This window comes from Schistocerca cancellata, chromosome 1, assembly GCF_023864275.1.
Source record: "Schistocerca cancellata isolate TAMUIC-IGC-003103 chromosome 1, iqSchCanc2.1, whole genome shotgun sequence".
In the NCBI taxonomy this organism is placed as follows: Eukaryota; Metazoa; Arthropoda; class Insecta; order Orthoptera; family Acrididae; genus Schistocerca; species Schistocerca cancellata.
This window is the reverse complement of record NC_064626.1, coordinates 1241861939-1241885228: the sequence shown is the minus strand read 5'-3', so window position 1 is coordinate 1241885228 and position 23290 is coordinate 1241861939. Positions and strand designations below refer to the sequence as shown.

Genomic DNA, 23290 nt, shown 5'->3' with positions numbered 1-23290 from the left:
TGAGTTCGAAAGCATGGTTGATGCGAGCTCACAGTTCTGGCACGTTTCTTGGTAGAGGAGGTTTAAACACTGAATCTTTCACATAAACCCACAGAAAGAAATCGCATGGGGTTAAGTCGGGAGAGCGTGGAGGCCATGACATGAATTGCTGATCATGGTCTCCAGCACGACCGATCCATCGGTTTTTCAATCTCCTGTTTAAGAAATGCCGAACATCGTGATGGAAGTGCGGTGGAGCACCATACTGTTGAAAGATGAAGTAGGCGCTGTCGGTCTCCAGTTGTGGCATGAGCCAATTTTCCGCGGGCTACGCGTGAAACTTGCCCGCACGCGTTCAACCGTTTCTTCGCTCACTGCAGGCCGACCCGTTGATTTCCCCTTACAGAGGCATCCAGAAGCTTTAAACTGCGCATACCATCGCCGAATGGAGTCAGCAGTTGGTGGATCTTTGTTGAACTTCGTCCTGAAGTGTCGTTGCACTGTTATTACTGACTGATGTGAGTGCATTTCAAGCACGACATACGCTTTCTCGGCTCCCGTCGCCATTTTGTCTCACTGCGCTCTCGAGCGCTCTGGCGGTAGAAACCTGAAGTGCGGCTTCAGCCGAACAAAACTTTATGAGTTTTTCTACGTATCTGTAGTGTGTCGTGACCATGTCAATGAATGGAGCTACAGTGAATTTATGAAATCGCTTCAATCATTTGTAATAGCCCTGTAGATAAGCAACACTTAGTGAAATAACCGCAGAAATCAATGTGAGACATACGCGCGACCGAATCCATTAGGACAATGCAGCGAAATTTGGCGTTGATGGGCTATGGAAGCTGACGACAGTCAAGAGTGCCTAGCTAGCAGCACGACATCTCCTACCGCACCTTTCCTGGGATCGTGACCATATCGGTTGGACCCTAGACGACTGGAAAACAGTGACCTGGTCAGACGGGTCTTGACTGGTAAATGCTGATGGTAGGGTTCGAGTGTGGCGCAGACACCACAAAGCTACGGATCCAAGTTGTCGATAATGCTCCAGTCCGCAGCTCGTGGTCGTGCGGTAGCGTTCTCGCTTCCCACGCCCGGGTTCCCGGGTTCGATTCCCAGCAGGGTCAGGGATTTTCTCTGCCTCGTGATGACTGGGTGTTGTGTGCTGTCCTTAGGTTAGTTAGGTTTAAGTAGTTCTAAGTTCTAGGGGACTGATGAGCATAGATGTTAAGTCCCATGGTGCTCAGAGCCATTTGATAATGCTCCATAATGATGTGGGCATGGAATGGACTGGGTCCTCTGGTCCATTTGAACCGATCATTGACTGGAAATGGTATGTTTGCCTACTTAGAAATCATTTGCAGCCATTCGTGGACTCCATGTTCCCAAACAGCAGTGCCATGTCACCAGGCCACAATTATTCGCAACTTGTTTTAAGAACATTACGGACATTTCGAGCTATCAATTTGGCCACCCAGATCGCCGGACAGGAGTTCCATCGAACATTTATGGGACGTAATCCAGAGGTCAGTTCATGCACAACATACTGCACCGACAACGCTTCCGCAATTATGGACGGCTACAGAGGTAAGCATGGCTCGATATTTCAAAATGGTTCAAATGGCTCTAAGAACTATTGGACTTAACATCTGAGGTCATCAGTCCCCTAGACTTAGAACTACTTAAACCTAACTAACCTAAGGACATCACACACATCCATGCCCGAGGCAGGATTCGAACTTGCGACCGTAGCAACCGCGTGGTTCCGGACTGAAGCGCCTTGAACCGCTCGGCCACAGCGGCCAGCTGGCTCAATATTCCTGCAGGTGACTTCCAATGACTTGTGGAGTACATTTCACGTTGAGTTGCTGCACTGTGCCTGGCAAAAGTAAGCCCGATACGATATTAGTGGGTGTCCCATGACTTTTGCCACTTTAGTGTAAATACAATGATATTAAATGGAGTCATTACTCGGGGATAAAATATTCCCGCGAAGACAATATTAATTACAGCGCGCACAGAGGAATTTAAAGAGTCATTCTTGGCGCTTTCCTCACGCGGATGGGTAAGTAGAAAATCCTGGTATGCAGTATAGTAGCAAAAACTCTCAACCACGGACTTCGTATTTATTTTCAGATTATGGATGTAGATGCAAACTGAGAGTTACTCATTGAGCGTGAAGAGATGCTTGTTAGAAGTTACTAAGACTGCTAAATAAACCAAATCAGTTCTTTCCTAGATAAGGAAAAACCAAAAATACACTGCTATGGAAGGAAGTGGCCTGAAATTGTAAAACGAACGGAATGGAGTTAATTAGTTAATTTCATGTTTCATGGATCATTTTGCATGGTAAATCGCAATGATGTGGAACGAGTCATTTTATTTGCACATCGCAAATTAATTTGTACACATGGTTACATTTTCAACATTTCTAATTTTTTTAAGAAAAAAGATGTACAGATGTGAGTTATTAATTGCTACCGACCACCTTCTACACGTGACAATAATAGAAATTCTTCTACGGAACAGATGGTGTTGTCAAGGAGAACCTTTCTCAGTTTGTTTTCAGATTTTACTTTCTGTCTGTCAGACATTTTATATCACTGGATAAGTCATCAAAAATTTTTCTTGCAGCATTGTGCACCCCTTTTTGTGTTAATGACAACCTTTATATGGATTAATGAATGTCATTTTTCCTTCTGGTATCGTAATTATGTATATAATCGTTCTTTTTGAGCTGTAATGGACTGTTTGCGACATGCTTCATGAGGAAATAAATATACAGTGAAGCAGTAGTCAGAATACCCTAGTCCTTAAACAGATGATCGTGGGTGGGCACCACATATTATTCTCACAACACGTTTTTGAGGAACGAAGCCTTCGTTTCTCAAAGATGAGTTGCCCCTGAACACTATTCCACTTGACATTATTGAATGAAAATAAGCAAAATACGAAAGGTTACTGATTTGTATCTCTCCAATTATTCTAAGCGTAAATGTGGCTGAACTAAGTTGTTTTAGGAGTTCCAAAATGTGCTTTTTCCAGTTTCAATTCTCATCAATATGGACGCATAAGAATTTTGAAGTTTCTATTCTATTTATTATTTCCTTGCCATATGTTGTTCTTATCACTGCTTTAGTACCCGTGAAAGTACAGAACTGAATAAGTTACGTATTTTTAAAATTAAGGGCGAGACCACTCGCAGAAGACCAGTCAATGATGCTTTAAGAACGTCGTTTACTATTTCCTCTGCTTCTGTATCAATGCTTGCTTTCATTCAATACTAGTATTATCTTTAAAAAGGACTAATTCTGCGTGTTGTGTATTGGACTGAAGATCGTTTACATTTATGAGAAACAATAGTGGACCTAAGACTAAGCCTTGGGGAACCCCATAGGTGATCGCTCCTCAGTCAGATTTACGTCCCCGCACTACATTAGTTGAATTAGTAAGTACAACTTTCTCCATTCCTTTGGTCGGATATGACATTATCCATTGTTATGCTATACTATCACTCCCATAAAACTTCAATTCGTGTAGAAGAACCGGTGCTATTTTATCATTTATGCTTGTAAAATCTGGTGGGTGAAAATGTAAATTGTAATCTCAGGATAGAAGGATATTTGTGATGGCCGCAGTGTAAGCATAAGCCTAGTGGAGCCTTTATCTAGGAGTGGACGTAACATTATTGGTCTTGATTATGGTGGTGAATCACCGGATGCCAAACAATGATGTAAAGATTTTGCTGACTAATAAAATATAAGTAAATAAATGTATGGAATATTAAGATGTTCTTTTTTTTTTCTTTGCAGGTGTACCGCAGGAACGCGGAATATCGTTGTTTTGACTACGTTCTGCCGCTCTAGTCAACATGTTTCTTGGCAGGTAAGTAATCAGCCACTTGCTGTCGAATACACATTTCTTTTTTCTTTTGTTTAAAAACCGAAAACGATGTGTTAAGCTCTTATGCCTAAATGGTGCGCAGCAACTTTCGACATCTCCTCAGAGCCAGTAACCTTTAACTATAAAGCTATGATTTGTTTTTCCTTTATGTATATGATCGTTTTAACCGCCTCTGGACCATGATTGTACAATTTCTTTCACTTCTTAAGTCATTTCCTCTTTCTCCAGACCGAGAAAAGTGGCACTGATAGGGCACTGGTCTCGTTTTCGGGAGAACATCAGTTCAACTCCCTGCCCGGCCACACAAATTTAAGTTTTCTGTGATTTTCCTAAACTAGAAACGACAAATGCCGGGATGGTTTCTTTGAAACTTCCTTCTCTACCTTTACGCGATCGGTGCTTGTAATCGCCTCTAATGAACTCGACGTCTAGAGGACATTACATCCTAATCTTCCTCCCCCCTAACTGCGCCAGTATTCCTTCATTCTCGCTCTCCTTGCACTCTCTGTTTCCTATATGTTTCTTTACTGATCCCACACTTCTCATCAAGTTATATTTCTGCCGTTGTCTCAATACTGTCTCCTTTCTAACTCTTCCTTTAACTGCTCTCAACCCCTCTCTGTTCCCTGTCTGTTTCTTTACTGATCCCTCACTTCTCTTTATCATGTTATATTTCGCCAGAAGAGGGATTTGTGTTTTCGGTTTTCCTTGTAATTCAGTACCTTATTTGTCAGTCCTATCTGGTTTCATTCTTTTGATGTGTTCATAGAGATCCGGCATTCTTTTTTCATTGTGGCTGATTTCTTTTCAAACTTTCCACATAATTCCTTGTTTGATCCCAAGTGAAAGCTAAACTCATCTGCTGTTACCTTTTCCATTGTCAGAAGTTTTCTCAGAAATTTCCTTTGTAATTTCTTTATTTCTGAAAGCCCCTTTCCGGCAATTATTCTTTGTGGAGTATAATCATTAAGCTTTAACTGTGGTACTGTGATGTCTGACTTAGTCGCGTTAAAATAGGGATTGGTATTTTTTTTAAATGTTTTGTCGTGGTCTGGATGCTACCTTCTTTCTAGCTCTTCCTCTAACTGTTGCCTTCACATTCATGTTAGGATTTACAGTGTCACTTAGGTATATGAACTTCTGTATTCTTTTGATGTCACTATCCATTGCCTTCCGCACGACTTTTCTTTGCTTCCAGAATGAGATTTTCACTCTGCAGCGGAGTGTGCGCTGATATGAAACTTCTTTGCTTGTTTGCAGTGCGATAAATACTTGATCATTTTCAAAAGTGAGGTATCCTAATTTAAGCCTAGTCCTTAGATAGCCTGAATTATTTCCGCAAGTGAAATTGTGACGGCTCATATCTTTCTGTCATTTTTGGATTAATTCCTCCAGGATACAATTGCTCAGAATAGATGTGAGGTCGTCTCCTTGTGCTTGTCCTGTACCTTCTTTTATTTAATCATATTTTTTATTTGTTGACATTTGGTGTATCCACCACATCAGTCAGCACTTTATTACATAGGTCGTACTTCAGGTAACTAAATATAATTGTAAGAACTTTGTAGCATGTAGTAGGTGTTAACGGATCATACTAACACATCATAATACACTCCTGGAAATGGAAAAAAGAACACATTGACACCGGTGTGTCAGACCCACCATACTTGCTCCGGACACTGCGAGAGGGCTGTACAAGCAATGATCACACGCACGGCACAGCGGACACACCAGGAACCGCGGTGTTGGCCGTCGAATGGCGCTAGCTGCGCAGCATTTGTGCACCGCCGCCGTCAGTGTCAGCCAGTTTGCCGTGGCATACGGAGCTCCATCGCAGTCTTTAACACTGGTAGCATGCCGCGACAGCGTGGACGTGAACCGTATGTGCAGTTGACGGACTTTGAGCGAGGGCGTATAGTGGGCATGCGGGAGGCCGGGTGGACGTACCGCCGAATTGCTCAACACGTGGGGCGTGAGGTCTCCACAGTACATCAATGTTGTCGCCAGTGGTCGGCGGAAGGTGCACGTGCCCGTCGACCTGGGACCGGACCGCAGCGACACACTGATGCACGCCAAGACCGTAGGATCCTACGCAGTGCCGTAGGGGACCGCACCGCCACTTCCCAGCAAATTAGGGACACTGTTGCTCCTGGGGTATCGGCGAGGACCATTCGCAACCGTCTCCATGAAGCTGGGCTACGGTCCCGCACACCGTTAGGCCGTCTTCCGCTCACGCCCCAACATCGTGCAGCCCGCCTCCAGTGGTGTCGCGACAGGCGTGAATGGAGGGACGAATGGAGACGTGTCGTCTTCAGCGATGAGAGTCGCTTCTGCCTTGGTGCCAATGATGGTCGTATGCGTGTTTGGCGCCGTGCAGGTGAGCGCCACAATCAGGACTGCATACGACCGAGGCACATAGGGCCAACACCCGGCATCATGGTGTGGGGAGCGATCTCCTACACTGGCCGTACACCATTGGTGATCGTCGAGGGGACACTGAATAGTGCACGGTACATCCAAACCGTCATCGAACCCATCGTTCTACCATTCCTTGACCGGCAAGGGAACTTGCTGTTCCAACAGGACAATGCACGTCCGCATGTATCCCGTGCCACCCAACGTGCTCTAGAAGGTGTAAGTCAACTACCCTGGCCAGCAAGATCTCCGGATCTGTCCCCCCATTGAGCATGTTTGGGACTGGATGAAGCGTCGTCTCACGCGGTCTGCACGTCCAGCACGAACGCTGGTCCAACTGAGGCGCCAGGTGGAAATGGCATGGCAAGCCGTTCCACAGGACTACATCCAGCATCTCTACGATCGTCTCCATGGGAGAATAGCAGCCTGCATTGCTGCGAAAGGTGGATATACACTGTACTAGTGCCGACATTGTGCATGCTCTTTTGCCTGTGTCTATGTGCCTGTGGTTCTGTCAGTGTGATCATGTCATGTATCTGACCCCAGGAATGTGTCAATAAAGTTTCCCCTTCCTGGGACAATGAATTCACAGTGTTCTTATTTCAATTTCCAGGAGTGTAACTAAAATGGTATGAGTACTGTAATATATTCTGTAATGAAATTACTAACTTATCTTCTGGTTATAAGACGCATTATATATGTATATAAGGCACTATGACCTAACAGACAGTGCATGGGCTAGTACAGAAGCGCATGCTGAAGACAGGCTGTTATTTTTGCTGATCACAGCCTGTGATACGTTGAAGAGTTAGTACCGCGTCGCGCTTTCCTACATCTCTCCAGAACACAATCTGATTTTCCTCTAGCCTGCATTCTACCAGTCTTTCTGTTCTTCTGTATATATTATTAAAGTGAGCCGCGCGGGATTATCCGAGCGGTCTTAGGCGCTGCAGTCATGGGCTGTGCGGCTGGTCCCGGCGGAGGTTCGAATCCTCCCTCGGGTATGGGTATGTGTGTTAGTCCTTGGGATAGTTTACTTTAAGTAGTGTGTAAGCTTAGGGACTGATGACCTTAGCAGTTAAGTCCCATAAGATTTCACACACACACACACACACACACACTTATTAAAGTGATAGTTCGGTAATATTAGCACCTGTCAACACCTGCTGCCTTTGAAACTGTAATGATTACATTCCTACTAAGGAAGGACCGAAAGTTAGTGTTTTGCTCGCTTGGCGTCAATGCAGAGCGATATCAAACGCTTTCCGAAAGTCAAACAGCAACTTCCTTAGTGCTGTCTTCTGCCTTCCTAGATCTCATGAGCGAATTCAGCAAACCGAGCGTTCAAGGTCACTTTTTGGGGAAACCACCTTGTTTTTTAAGGAGAAGATTTTTCTTTCTTCAAAAGATCCATAATATGCAAGCTTAAAGCATGTTCCATGTTCCTACTACATAGTAACGTCAGAGATATAGGTCCATAGTTATGTGCATCTTTCATACGACCCTACTTGAATGCAACAATAATCGTACCTTTTCCAAATCGCTCGGTATCCTTCATTACCCCAGCCACACACTATAAACTGCTGCTTGCGAGGCAGCAAGTTCACACATCGTATGTATTGTCGGGACTACCAGAGTACATCACATTTGGCATTCAACCCCACCCCCTTAGCCTTTAGTTGCCTTTCCTTGGGATCCTAATAAGGCACTAAAAAATAAACGAAATCTAGTGAATGTGGAAATGGGTTATCCTTTCTTTTAAAATAGCTACTACGAGGGGCAGTCAAATGAAAAAGACGTATGCAAACAAGTAGGTAGAGTGTTTATTATTTCAAAAGTAATCGTCAGAGCTGTTAATACATTTATCCCATTGTGAGACAAGTCGGTCAATGCCTTCATGTGAAAATGTGTACACTAGCCTACTGTTGCACCATAACTAAACATGATCGCATATGCCTTATGAAATTTTACAGTAAGTAAAGCTATCATTACCGATGGAAAATAACGCCGGTTGGTTGGGGGAAAGTGAACAACAGGCTCTTCTGAAGGGAGAAGCTATTTTAAATATCTGCTAAATACTGATGATAATTTAGAAATGGGTGGAATATAGTGCAGTCGCTCTCGAACCGCACTGCGAGTGGGGGGGGAGGGAGGGAGGGGGAAGGGTACCACGGGTAATATTTACTACTAAAATCACTGATAACACAAAGAAAACACTGATTAGCTGAAAAGAAGGGATAATTAAACGGTCGCCAGCCCGCTAGAGCAATGAAACTCTAGAATCTTGAGAAAGGCAATGGCAAAGAATTTTAAGCAAATAATCACTGGCGTCTAAACAGAAGGTAGTCACGCTTTTCCACAGCACAACAGTCCACGAGAAAATAAATGAATCAGAAAGCACTCAGTTTGCAGTTACTTATTCTGAAATACTAAATTTTGAAAGTAAAATTAAATGGAGCTACTGGTTAAATGAATGACAGGCTTAACTTAAACTTTGTTATGTAAAAATAATTACTTTCAGTAACCTCAGTATCTCAGTGTAACGTAATGTAAAATTTAGAAAAAGGCACGCAATTTACTTTTGATTATTGAAAGACTGAACCAAATTTACTTTAAGCAAATGAGTAATTAATTTTACTTTTAATATAACAACAACATAACAATAACAATAACAATAACATAACATACCAAGCCAGCGAAGTCACTCGCTAAGCTAAATACAGAATAAAGGAAATTGTGCAATCTTAATTTGTGCTGTATCTTTCGTTATTAATTTTACCAGTGAAATTTTACTTTGCTTTAAGTAGCCTCTGTCATGCAATACGAGGGGGGACCCCAAACAAACCGGATTGTTGTCATAAAAAAATTATTGATGAACCTTTTTACGAAATTACTTCAGTCACCTTCAAAATACTCTCCATTACATGTGATGCACTTGTCAAGTCTCTTTCCCCACTGTTGGAAGCATGGTTGTAACTCTTCAAGTTTGATATTGTCCAGTGCCCTTTGCGAAGCTGTTTTCACCGCCTCCACATCGTCATAACGCTCCTCTTTTAGCGTTTTTTTCATTCGCTGAAATAGGAAAAAATCGCACGGGGCTAGGTCCGGCGAATACGGAGCGCGGGGAACGACAGACCACCTCTAAGATGCCAAATAGTGGGCCACTCGTAAGGCCGTGTGTGCTGGAGCGTTGTCATGATGCAGAAACCAGTCACCTGATCGCCAAAGTTCCGGGCGTTTCCTCCTCACATCCTCTCGCAGACGCCTTAGAACATCCAAGTAAAAGTGCTGGTTAACAGTCTGGCCAGGGGGTACGAATTCCCGATGCGCAATTCCACGAACATCAACAAAGACAATAATCATCGTCTTCACATTTGACCTCACTTGCCTTGCTTTTTTTGGTCTGGGAGAGTTGGGAGTCCTCCACTGGCTTGACGCTTGCTTGGTTTCTGTGTCATACCCGTAACATCAACTTTCATCCCCTGTAAAGACTTCGTTCAAGAAGTTTGGATCACATGCAATCTCTGTTTCAAGTCCTGACACACATTCATGCGGATGGTTTTTTGCTCCTGTGTGAGAAGGCGCGGAACAAATTTAGCAGCAACACGTCTCATGTGCAAATCCTCACTCAAAATCCGCTGGCACGAGCTCCAACTGATTCCTGTCTCTGGTGAAATTTGGTCGATCGTTTAGCGACGATCCTCGTTGATCTTTTGGCGGACCTTTTCAATGTTCTCCTCATGTTGGAGGGCGTCCAGAACGAGCTTGGTTTTCAACACACATCTCACCACGTTTAAAGCGCCCAAACCACTCGAAAACCTGTGTGCGGCTCACAGCGTCCTCCTGGAAAGCTTCCTGGTTGGTTCAAATGGCTCTGAGCACTATGGGACTCAACATCTTAGGTCATAAGTCCCCTAGAACTTAGAACTACTTAAACCTAACTAACCTAAGGACATCACACACACCCATGCCCGAGGCAGGATTCGAACCTGCGACCGTAGCAGTCCCGCGGTTCCGGACTGCAGCGCCAGAACCACACGGCCACCGCGGCCGGCGGAAAGCTTCCTGAAGCATTTGGTGTGTCTCCGTTACAGTTTTTTTTATTTAAGCAGGAAACAAAATTTCACACACAGTCTTTGTTCTTTTAAAGCTGCGTTAACTACTTCGCAGAGGTAACCCGCCAACAGTCAGAGAAACACAATACCACACTTGCACGTTCAGCTCTACACTGAAGCCGTCTGCACAGCTGTTTCATGAAGGTCTTTACTAACACCATCTAGCGTGTGAACCGTGCACTACGTCTACGAGTGGCAGTGTCCTCAGGGTCCGGTTTGTTTTGGGTCCCCCCTCGTACAAGAATGAACAGTTACTGAGACAGAAAATTTAGACTGGAACTGGTCATTAGCAAACACACAAAACTGGCAGTAAATATTTAATCAGTTTTCATATTCTTACGACACTCGGTGATTGCATGGAAAGCCGGCCGGTGTGGCCGAGCGGTTCTAGGCGCTGCAGTCTGGAACCGCGCGACCGCTACGGTCGCAGGTTCGAATCCTGCTTCGGGCATGGATGTGTGTGATGTCCTTAGGTTAGTTAGGTTTAAGTAGTTCTAAGTTATAGGGGACTGATGACCTTAGCAGTTAAGTCCCATAGTGCTCAGAGCCATTTGAACAATTTTTGATTGCATGGAAAGGAAAAGGTGATACTTTCTGAGGTCAATGACAACACTGGTGCCTTGCAAGTTTTAACTATTGCAAGTTATTATTTAAGTTATTCGTACTTCATGAAAGAAAATCAACTGGATAAAGCCCCTACATTTCTATATATGTCGTTTAACAGTCTTACGATGTTGTAGCTGTGTGGACGATGAAGAATGTAGCCGACGACAATGCTGAGCTGCCGCTGTTGCTACTGCTACTGTTGTTCGATGAGAATCCCAAGCCGTCTCAGAGCCATGGATAACTATCAACAGGCAATAGATGGAACTGCAGCTTCCTCCGCCTGTGCACTTCTACCACGCTCTCAATACTAGCGAGTTATCAAGTCAGTCGCGTCTAGACTGGCGCGAGTACAGCCGCACACCGCGGCGGCGGGAGCGCCCAACAAACACCTCCGCACTCTTTCATGACTCGAGCTGCTCTGTCTCCTCTCCGCTCGCAACGCGACAGAGACTCTCCATACGCAAAGATAAACAACGGCACAGCTACTACCATTTTGTCGTTGCTATCGACACATTTCAGTAAAGTTCCCTTGGCTATTACCCAGCAATTTACAATATTTTCATTATAATTACAATCAATTATGTACAGTCAAAAATAAATACACTAGTACATCGATTACGTACTAAATGTAGCTTATGTAATACAGCTTACAGCTTCATTATCGAAAGTACAGTGCAAGTTATCAACGGATATTAAACGGCGAACATTTTGAATGGTGCAGAAGATATTTTATCTGCATTTTCGGTGTTACAAATTCAGTGAAGGGTTGTTCTTATGAATCGACAGCAAACCAACTCCGACAACGATATTTCAGGTATACATGCCGACGTCACAATTTGAAGGTGGAGAGACAGAGAAAGTATATGTTTGTTGTTGTTGTTGTTGTTGTCTTCAGTCCTGAGACTGGTTTGATGCAGCTCTCCATGCTACGCCATCCTGTGCAAGCTTTTTCATCTCCCAGTACTTACTGCAACCTACATCCTTCTGAATCTGCTTAGTGTATTCATCTCTTAGTCTCCCTCTACGATTTTTACCCTCCACGCTGCCCTCCAATGCTAAATTTGTGATCTCTTGATGCCTCAGAACATGTCCTACCAACCGGTCCCTTCTTTTTGTCAAGTTGTGCCACAAACTCTTCTTCTCCCCAATTCTATTCAATACCTCCTCATTAGTTATGTGATCTACCCATCTAATCTTCAGCATTCTTCTGTAGCACCATATTTCGAAGGCTTCTATTCTGTTCTTGTCCAAACTATTTATCGTCCATGTTTCACTTCCATACATGGCTACACTCCATACAAATACTTTCAGAAACGACTTCCTGACACTTAAATCTATACTCGATGATAGCAAATTTCTCTTCTTCAGAAACGCTTCCCTGGCCATTGCCAGTCTACATTTTATATCCTCTCTACTTCGACCGTCATCAGTTATTTTGCTCCCCAAATAGCAAAACTCCTTCACTACTTTAAGTGTCTCATTTCCTAACCTACTTCCCTCAGCATCACCCGACTTAATTCGACTACATTCAATTATCCTCGTTTTGCTTTTGTTGATGTTCATCTTATATCCTCCTTTCAAGACACTGTCCATTCCGTTCAACTGCTCTTCCAAGTCCTTTGCTGTCTCCGACAGAATTACAATGTCATCGGCGAACATCAACGTCTTTATTTCTTCTCCATGGACTTTAATACCTACTCCGAATTTTTCTTTTGTTTCCTTTACTGCTTGCTTCCCTTTGATGCCACTCGACCCTTATAACTGCCATCTGGTTTCTGTATATGAGGATATTGAAAGAGAAATTCAGCAGTTAAAGGAGATAATAATCTAATAATCATGAGGAACTGGAATGCAGTTGTCGGGGAAGGAGTAGAAGAAAAGGTTACGCGAGAATATGGGTTTACAACAAGATATGACACAGTAGAAAGACTAAGTGAGTCCTGTAATAAATTTCAGCTAGTAACTGCGAATACCCTGTTCAAGAATCACAAGAGAAGGAGGTATATTTGGAAACTGATGGCGTGATACGGAGAAACTTCAGTTAGATTACATCACGGTCAGACAGAGATTCCTATATCAGATATTGGACTGTAAGGCGTACCCAGGAGCAAATATAGACTCAGATCACAATTTAGGAGCCTTGAAGAGCAGGGTGAAGATTAAGACATTAGTCAGAAAGAATCACAGCTCAAAGAAGTGGGATACGAAAGCACTAAGGAATGACGAGATAAGCTTGAAGTTCTTTATGGCTATAGATACGGCAATAAGGAATAGCTCAGTAGGCAGTACAATTGAAGAGGAACGGACGTCTCAAAAAGGGCAATCACAGAAATTAGAAAGAAAAACATAGATACAAAGAAGGTAACTGTGAAGAAACCATGGGTAGCGAAAGAAATACTTCAGTTGATCGATGAAAGAAGGTAGTACAAAAATGTTTAGGGTAATTCAGAAATACAAGTCTCTGAGGAATGAAATAAACAGGAAGTGCAGAGAAGCTAAGACGAAATGGCTGCATGAAAAATGTGACGGAATCGAAAAAGAAATTATTGTCAGAAGGACTGACTCAGCATACAGGAAAGTCAAAAAAACCTTCGGTGAAATTAGCGGATAGGTGGAAAGCGTACACTGAAGGCCTCTATGAGGGGCAAGACTTGTCCGATGTGATAGATGAAGAAACAGGAGACGCTTTAGAGGAGATGGGGGATCCAGAATTAGAATCAGAATTTAATAAAGTTTTGGAGGACTTAAGATCGGATAAGGAAGAATTTCTAAAATCATCGGAGGAAGTGGCTACAAAACGACTGTTCACGTTGGCGTGTGGAATGTATAAGTCTGGCGACATACCATCTGACTTTCGGAAAAATATCATCCACACAGTTCCGAAGACTGCAAGAGCCGACAAGTGCGAGGATTATCACACCATCAGCTTAACAGCTCCCGCATCCAAGTTAATCACAAAAATAATATACAGAGTAATGAAAAAGAAAATTAACGATGAAAAGAAAAATGACGATTAGTTTGTCTTTAGGTAAGGTAAAGGCACCAGGCCGCAATTCTGACGTTGCGGTTGATAATGGAAGCAAGACTAAAGAAAAATCAAGACACGTTCGCCGGCCGGGGTGGCCGAGCGGTTCTAGGCGCTACAGTCTGGAGCCGCGCGACTGCTACGGTCGCAGGTTCGAATCCTGCCTCGGGCATGGATGTGTGTGATGTCCTTAGCTAGGTTTAAGTAGTTCTAAGTTCTAGGGGACTGATGACCTCAGGAGTTAAGTCCCATAGTGCTCAGAGCCATTTGAACCATTTGAACCAAGACACGTTCATAGGATTTTTCGACCTGGAAAAAGCGTTCGACAATATAAAGTGGTGCAAGATGTTCGAAATTCTGAGAAAAACAGGGGTAAACTATAGGGAGAGACGAGTAATATAAAAAATGTACAAGACCCAAGAGAGGAAGAGTGGACGACCAAGAACGAAGTGTAAGCCAGGGATGTAGTCTTTCGCGCCTACTGTTCAATCTGTACGTCGATGAAGCAATGATGGAAATAAAACAAAGGTTCAGGATTGGAATTAAAATTCAAGGTGAAAGGATATCAATGATACGATTCGCTGATGACATTGCTATCCTCAGTGTAAGTGAAGAAGAATTACAGACTCTGCTGAATGAGATGAACCGTCCAGTGAGTACACAACATTGATTGAGAGTAAATTAAAGAAAGTCGACAGTAATGAGAAGTAGCAGAAATGAGAACAGCAAGGAACTTAACATCAGGGTTGATGGTCACGAAGTAGATGAAGTTAAGGAATTCTGTTACCTCGGCAGCAATATAACTAGTGACGGACGGAGCAAGGAGGACATCAAAAGCAGACTAGTACTGGAAAAAAGGGCATTCCTCGCCAAGAGAAATATACTAGCATCAAACATAGGCCTCAATTTGAGGAAGAAATTTATGAGAATGTACGTTTGAAGCACAGCATTGTATGGTAGTGAAACATGAACTGTGGGAAAACAAGAACAGAAGACAGTCGAACCTTTTGAGATGTGTTGCTACCGACGAAAGGTGAAAATTATGTGGAATGATAAAGTAAAGAAATGAGGAGGTTCTGCGCAGAATCGGAGAGGAAAGGAATATGTGGTAAACATTAGCAAGGAGAAGGGACATCTTTTAAGACCTCAGGGGATGACTTCCATGGTACTAAAAGGAACTGCAGAGGGCAAAAACTGTAGAGGAAGATAGAGATTGGAATACATCCAGCAAATAATTGAGGACGCAGGCTGCAAGTGCTACTCTGAAATGAAGAGGCTTGCACAAGGAAGGAATTCGTGGTGGGCCGCTTCAAACCAGTCAGGGGATTGATGACTTAAAAAAAATACCGGTCCTATGATTGTACAAAGGTGAGCACCTTTTCCTCCGAAGCAAATCTGACGGCCACGAATGTTTTCTCCAGGGATCTTAAAAGATAGTAATCCTATGGGGAGAGATCGGGATTGTATGGAGGATTCGTAATGGTTTCCCAGCAAAACATCTGCAGCGTTGTCGAAGCAACCTTGGCAACATGTGGACAGGCCAAAGATGCTATCTGTCAACCCGCTGCTCATTGACTTTATGGAACACCGTGCCGCAATTAGCGCACAGTGGTACGTGGACAAACGCCCAGGAATGTTCACGGACGGCATCATTTCTGTGTAAGATAAAGCTCGCACGCATTCTCCAAGGCTGTTTCGACTACGCTGCAGACGTTTTGCTGCCTCGCGTATACTACATAACGCGCCGATTCGTCCCCATGCGATTTCCATATTTTTGGCTGTTGATTTGCATCGGAGGACGAGGTATACGGCTGGTTCCGTAGGAAACAGTAAACATTTTTCCTCGAAGAGACTAACCGTTTTGTCTCGCAGTGGGATAAATGTATTAACAGCTATGACGATTAGTTTTGAAATAATAAACGATTTACTAACTTTTTCTGCACCCGTCTAGTTTTCGTTTACCTGCCCCGTAAACATAGACACCCCTGAGTAACAGGCGTTAATTCCTCAATCTTATACCAATACTAAATATTAGAAGAAGAAACAATACATTTCGATTCAAAGTAAATCCTGAGATCTTTAAAAGCCTGTAATAAAGCGGAAAGAACTAAACCTAGTGTTCTAGCTTCAACTAAAAAACAAATGTGCTGCCTACTAAACAGAGTGGAAAGAATAGAAATTTTAAATTCCTTTTATTTTAGTTTAATGTTGGAACTTTTCAACTCTGTAATTTACAAATTATTTCACTTTTCATCGCAAAAATATCATCTAATTTCATATTGAGGTGTTAAATGTAAGGTACTCTTTAGCTGCATAAGCTCTATGTGGTATGTGAAGAAATGTCGCCAGTAAGTAGTTAGAGTACAGTAGTTGAAAACTGATGAAAATGGTCAACATGTTTAAGTACGCAATTGAAAGAAATCACAAATTGGTGTGTGATACGAAACAGAAATATTCTGTTAACAAAATCATGTGTAATACCTACAGTTCTAAAGTATCTGTATTGACGATTTTCCCCTGAGATAAGAACCATATATTTAAGTTTTTCTAGGTTTTAATTAGAACCTGAATCTGTTGATTTCAATGAATCGCTTTCGAAGGATAAAACTGAAAATCCACACAGTCGGAGAGTTGACCCTTTGCAGTATAACGCAAAGAGCTTTGTGGAGATCTTCCAGCAGGAAGAATGGGCTCTAAGATCAAATCTCCACCGTTTCATTCCTGCCCATTGATGTCAGATCCATCACAATTACATCAGCCTCAAGTGCCACCCATCAAGCTTTTGGTTTTCCGCCATCCTACTTCTGAAGATCATGAATATTACTTAGAAAGCTTGAAGCTCTTAATACGACTGTCCATCAGATCGAATCTCTCTTTTGGTGAGCAGATATCTGCATCGACAATAAAATAGGAAAAAATTATCTTAGAGGAGCGTTCTTCTTCACCTTCCGTAAGTTCTTCGGTAGATTCGCAGATTAATTGCTTCTTCTCTCAGCTGGGAAGAAATTTCTTTTCTTTTTCAATGTCTGAATGAGATTAAAGTTCGCGAGCAAGCAGGTAAGCATCAATTGTCAATCTATTAAAGCCATCTTGAGATCACATCTTCTTCAAAATCTACCAATACTTCCAACTACGCTCAAGCCCATAAATTAAGGATAATGCTAATACATGGTGGAACAACTGTCTGGTTTGCGGGTTTAAATCACCTCGTGGTATGACCAGGCGGTGCATTTGACCTGCGGTCGTCTCACGGTGGCGCTGGCAGCAGTCTACATGCGCAGAGGTGTGTTGGTGCATGTCAGAGTAGGGTGCACCGAGTAAGTGTGCAGACTTTTTCAGACGTGCTAATGGTGACAGTGTGTTGAAAATGGCTCAAAGAACACATATTGACGACGTTATGAGGGGTAGAATACTAGGTCGACTGGAGGCTGGTCAACAACAGCAAGACGTAGCATGGACTCTCCGTGTGCCACAAAGTGTGATCTCAAGATTATGGCGAAGATACCAGCAGGCAGGAAACGTGTCCAGGCGCTACAGTACTGGACGTCCACAGTGTACAACACCACAAGAAGACCGATATCTCAGCATCAGTGCCCGCAGACGGCCACGGAATAATGCAGGTAGCCTTGCTCGGGACCTTACCGCAGCCACTGGAACAGTTGTCTCCAGACGCACAGTCTACAGACGACTGAAGAGACATTGTTCCTTTTCGTCCGGAGACCTGCAAGGTGCATTCCACTGACTCCTGGTCACAGGAGAGCCCGTAGAGCCCGGTGTCAAGAATACAGTACATGGTCATTGGAACAGTGGTCCCAGATTATGCTCACGGACGAGTCCAGATATAGTCTGAACAGTGATTCTCGCCGGGTTTTCATTTGACGTGATACCAACCCCTTAATGTCCTTCAAAGGGACCTGTATGGAGGTCGTGGTTTGATGGTGTGGGGTGGGATTATGATTGGTGCACGTACACCCCTGCATGTCTTTGATAGAGGAACTGTAACAGGTCAGGTGTATCGGGACATCATTTTGCACCAATATGTCCGCCTTTTCGGGGGTGCAGTGGGTCCCACCTTCCTCCTGATGGATGGTAACGCATGGCCCCACCGAGCTGCCATCGTGGAGGAGTACCTTGAAACAGAAGATATCAGGCCAATGGAGTGGCCTGCCTGTTCTCCAGACCTAAACCCCATCGAGCACTTCTGCTCTCGGTCGACGTATCGCTGCACGTCTTCAAACTACTGGGACACTTCAGGAGCTCCGACAGGCACTGGTGCAAGAATGGGAGGCTATACACCAGCAGCTGCTCTAGCACCTGATCCAGAGTATGCCAACCCGTTGTGCGGCCTGTGTACGTGTGCATGGTGATCATATCCCATATTGATATCGGTTTACCTGCGCAGGAAACAGTGGCGTTTTGTAGCTCATGTGTTTCGGGACGGTTTTCTCAACTTATCACCAATACCGTGGACTTACAGATCTGTGTCGTGTGTGCTTCAGATGTGCCTATGCTATTAGCGCCAGTTTTGTGTAGTGCCACGTTGTATGGAACCACATTCTGCAATTATCCGCCGGCCGGTGTGGCCAAGCGGTTCTAGGCACTGCAGTCTGGAACCGCGCGATCGCTACGGTCGCAGGTTCGAATCCTGCCTCGGGCATGGATGTGTGTGATGTCCTTAGGTTCGTTAGGTTTAAGTAGTTCTAAGTTCTAGGGGACTGTTGACCTCAGAAGTTAAGTCCCATAGTGCTCAGAGCCATTTCAACCATTTTGCAATTATCCTTAATTTATGAGCATGAGTGTAGATCCACAGCATTCTGTACGTTTACACTGTACAGCAGCTCTTTGGAGAGCTTTGCTGACCTGGTTGATCCTAAATATAATTTCATACCAAACCACTGTGCAACAAAGAATCCAAATTCTTGTAGTTTTCCTGGAATATCAGTGGAACTGTTTCTCCCAAAACCATCTACTTTAGAACCCTCTCTAGCTTCTTCACAAACAGCGTTACACGCTTGTTCAATGTAGTACCTTAAGAGGCTCCAACTCATCTATTCGACTTTCCCGACAGTTACTGCAGAGAGATTTTAGAATCACATGAGGTAAATGATCATTGAAATTATTCCATCGATAGGTAGATACAGAAAAGAAATTGAAAATCTCTAGAAATGTACTGAAAAAGGCGACAGCAAGAGGACATGATTGTGCTGGATCGTTCACGACGAGATTTAACAAATGAGGCCCAAACGGAAACAGAATTTCCGAGGTTAAGGCCTTTAGTTCTTATCGAACTCTTATATTTTCCCTCTTCATATCTGTCGTTGAGTGACTGTAGGAGGATACAAGATGATTTGGACATGATTTGTGATTGGTGTAAAGAATGGCAGCTGACTCTAAATATAGATAAATGTAAATTAATGCAGATGAATAGGAAAAAGAATCCTGTAATGTTTGAATACTCAATTAGTAGTGTAGCACTTGACACAGTCACGTCGATTAAATATTTGGGCGTAACATTGCAGAGCGATATGAAGTAGGACAAGCATGTACTGGCAGTTGTGGGGAAGGCGTATAGTCGTCTTCGGTAAAGGAGACCGCTTATAAAACACTAATACGACCTATTCTTGAGTACTGCTCGAGCGTTTCGGATCCCTATCAGGTCGGATTGAGGGAGGACATAGAAGCAATTTAGAGGCGGGCTGCTAGATTTGTTACTGGTAGGTTTGATCATCACGCGAGTGTTACGGAAATGCTTCAGGAACTCGGGTGGGAGTCTCTAGAGGAAAGGAGGCGTTCTTTTCGTGAATCGCTACTGAGGAAATTTAGACAACTTACATTTCGCGGAAAGGCCACAAAGATAAGATAAGAGAGATTAGGGCTCGCACAGAGGCATATAGGCAGTCATTTTTCCTCGCTCTGTTTGGGAGTGGAACAGGGAGAGAAAATGCTAGTTGTGGTACGAGGTACCCTCCGCCACGCACCGTATGGTGTATTGCGGAGTATGTATGTCGATGTAGATGTAGATGAGTCGTTATCATTCTCTTGGCCTTGCATATTTCAAAGGAATCATCGCTTTAGAAAACATCGGTTAGACATCCACCAATAGTGCCTGTAATGAAATAAAGCCGAGGAAATGTTCTTAGATAGTTATTTTTTCACAATCTTCTGTCTGTACTAAACGGACAACCTACATTTCTTCTGCGCCACTCATGTCAGCAGTACAGACTAAAATAACTGAGTGATACGCTGCCTTTTAAGTTCATTTAAAATGTCCTCTTCAATACGTGTTGATAACAGAGTAATGAACGTTATTTTATCAGATAATGACACTTTAGGTGTACTGTGTACAGCACACAAATTTAGCACTTGGGCGCCTCTGACACAAGAATGGGAAAAACCGACCTGTTAAAACCGATCCCGGTATTTTAATTCTGAATATCCGATATTTTTCGATATTGGTTTGGTCTCTGCTATAACAGATACTTTTATTTTTTGCCGATAACGGGTATAAAACCGATATATCAGTTTTCCAAAGCAGTTGTGCTAAAACTTTTGCTTTTTAAATCAAAAGTTTTTTGTAAACGAGTTTGGTAGGAAGTTCTGTGGCTTCTTTGAGATTTGTATCGTCTTTGAACGATACTGATAAGAAGTCAACCTACGGATCAGCACATGATACAACGGTTATTCGTGGACATACTGGATAGCAAATATTGGTCAATGAAACTGGTTATTGAATCTGTAACTACTGTCATGTAATTGTTCGTAGCAAATGCTGTACTTTGTCTAGTATCTAAACTGTTCATTTGAATTTTTTGAAAGAGTATTTTTGATTGTGTCAAAAAAATAAACTAGGTTCAAATTCCATTACAAAGTAGAGATATATTTCATTAAAAACGTATTTTACGTATTTTTATTTCGAAATAATTAATGAAAACAGAATGCTAAAAATTTCACACAAAAGCTTATGATTTGTCCGTCATTTCTATGAAATAATGGAAGAGAAAGGAAGTCATGGCAGCTGTAATAAATTAAAAACTCAACTTTGTAATAAAAAACATTAGTTGCTCTGCTGCCTGTGTCTACGTAAAATGCCTTTATTCGCGTGTAGCCGTTGGAAATGGACAACTCAATACGAAAAATAAAGTCGTGTTACCCGTTGTCACTCTTTAGCACTGATTCCAATTTGTGGTATGATTCTCGATTACACCCTGAATTTTAAGCAGAGATTTAAAAAAATTAAAATCAGTGGAGGAATAATGGTAAATTTAATGTACCGTCCCAGTCTTTGTTCGATATTCCACATTTATTTCTGGAAACACAGCAATAAAAATCCGAATATCGGTTATTTTGAGTGGTGTTAATAGCTAGTTCAAACTGGGGACGAAAAGAAGAAATGGTACAACCGTAAACCGGTTGTGGTTGCGATAACCGCCATCCCTACTCTGACGCCCCTCTCAATTTGGTGCCTCAAACATCCGCTTGTGTCGCTTGTTCCTGATCCTGAATGGAAGTCAACACGATGTTTGTGTCGTCGATAGCTAGCGTCGTATGGGACGTCTCATGGCGAGTCCACTTTTTTGAATTATCAGTCTTCTGACTGGTTTGATGCAGCCCGCCACGTATTTCTTTCCTGCGCCAACCGCTTCATCTTAGAGTGGCACTTGTAACCTACGTCCTCAATTATTTGCTGGATATATTCCAATCTCTGTCTTCCTCTACAGTTTTTACCCTCTACAGCTCCCTCGAGTACCATGGGAGTTATTCCCTGATGTCTTAACAGATGTCCTACCGTTCTGTCATTAAATACACCAGTATTCTCCTACTGATTCTAATTTTTTAAATCCTTGATAAAAAATCGTATCGTAATGGAGGATCATACCAAAATTTGGATATCACGAATAGTCCGCGCTAGAGAACGAAAACGGGTTGTAGGACTCTGTTTTTCGTGTTAAGCTGTCCATCCCAAAGGGCTACAGGCGAAGAAAAGCATATTACGTAGACACAGGTAGCAGATCAGCTAATTTCTGTTCTTACTACAAAGTTAAGTTTTTGATTTATTGCCGTTACCATGACTTCCTTTCTCTTTTATTATTCCATAGAAATGACAGCCACACTATAAGCTTTTGTGTAAAATTTCTAGCCTTCTTTTTCTTTAATTATTTCGAATTAAAAACACGGTTTTGGTGAATTATACATCTTTAATTTTTAATGGGAATTTGAGCATAATTTATTTTTATTGACGAAATCAAAAATGCTCTTTCAAAAAATTCAAATGAACGATTTAGATAGCAGAGAAAATACGACATTTGCCACGAACAATTATAAGACAATAGTTATAGTTTCAGTAATGAATTAATCCATTGATCAATAATTACTATCCAACCGCTCATAAATATTCATTCTATGATATGATAACTCCTTTCATGAGTATCATTCTAAGATGATTCGAATCTTACAGAAGCTGCTAGACCAAGAAGGTGCTAGACCAAGTGAGCTGTGTAAACAAGGGCATTGCCGTGTTGGAACACAAGATCACCATTGAGGAACAAATATTGTACATGTGAAGGACCTGATCTGCTCACAAAACCAGTGCTGGACCAAGGGAGCTGTGTAAACAGGGGCCTTGTCGTCTTGGAACACTGGATCACCATTGAGGAACAAATATTGTACCATGTAAAGGACATGATCAGTCAGAATGGTACATATTCGTTGGCAGTAACGCGACCTTTCAGATTAACAATGGGGCCCAAGCAATATCATGACACGACTACCCAAACCATCACAGAACCCCCATCATGTTTCACTCTTGGGGCGTAAATTCTACATGTCTCTACCCCATGACTTTTGTCACCTCAGTGTATACTATTCGATTGGTTAAAGAATTCTGAAATACGTCTAAGTTGTCGTATTAGGCTCTGTTTCCTGCTTGTATCATTTGTCTAACACACTGGTGTCCAAAATTGAAGCGACAAACGGTAATTTTCCAAGGATGCGTTTATTTTCCCACAAACCATTATAAACAGGTGTCAATAAAGCAGGAACCCTGTAAAGACTAAAGAACATAAACAACTACAACATGCATAACGGCAGACAAAAATTTTCTTCGTTTTTCTCAGCTTAACGGACCTGCACACAGATTCCGACAACTGTTTAATGTGTTCAGTATGAAGTGTGACCATCTCTTGCAGCAATACAGGCCTGACAACGACGGAGCATGCTGTGGATGATGTCATCAACCTTAAGTCGAGGA

The 23290-nt window shown here is 42.7% G+C and overlaps 1 protein-coding gene across 2 annotated transcripts in view; it reads left to right on the top strand.

Annotated features, from left to right (window-relative positions):
* LOC126094765 (scoloptoxin SSD14-like) overlaps positions 1 to 23290 on the top strand; it is a 452119-nt gene that overhangs the window by 315703 nt on the left and 113126 nt on the right. For both annotated transcript variants that reach the window (XM_049909319.1, XM_049909328.1), the window contains one exon: positions 3792 to 3864. In XM_049909319.1, the coding sequence (XP_049765276.1) occupies positions 3851 to 3864 (14 nt within the window). In that variant the 5' untranslated portion in view covers positions 3792 to 3850. The remainder of the gene's footprint in view (positions 1 to 3791; positions 3865 to 23290) is intronic.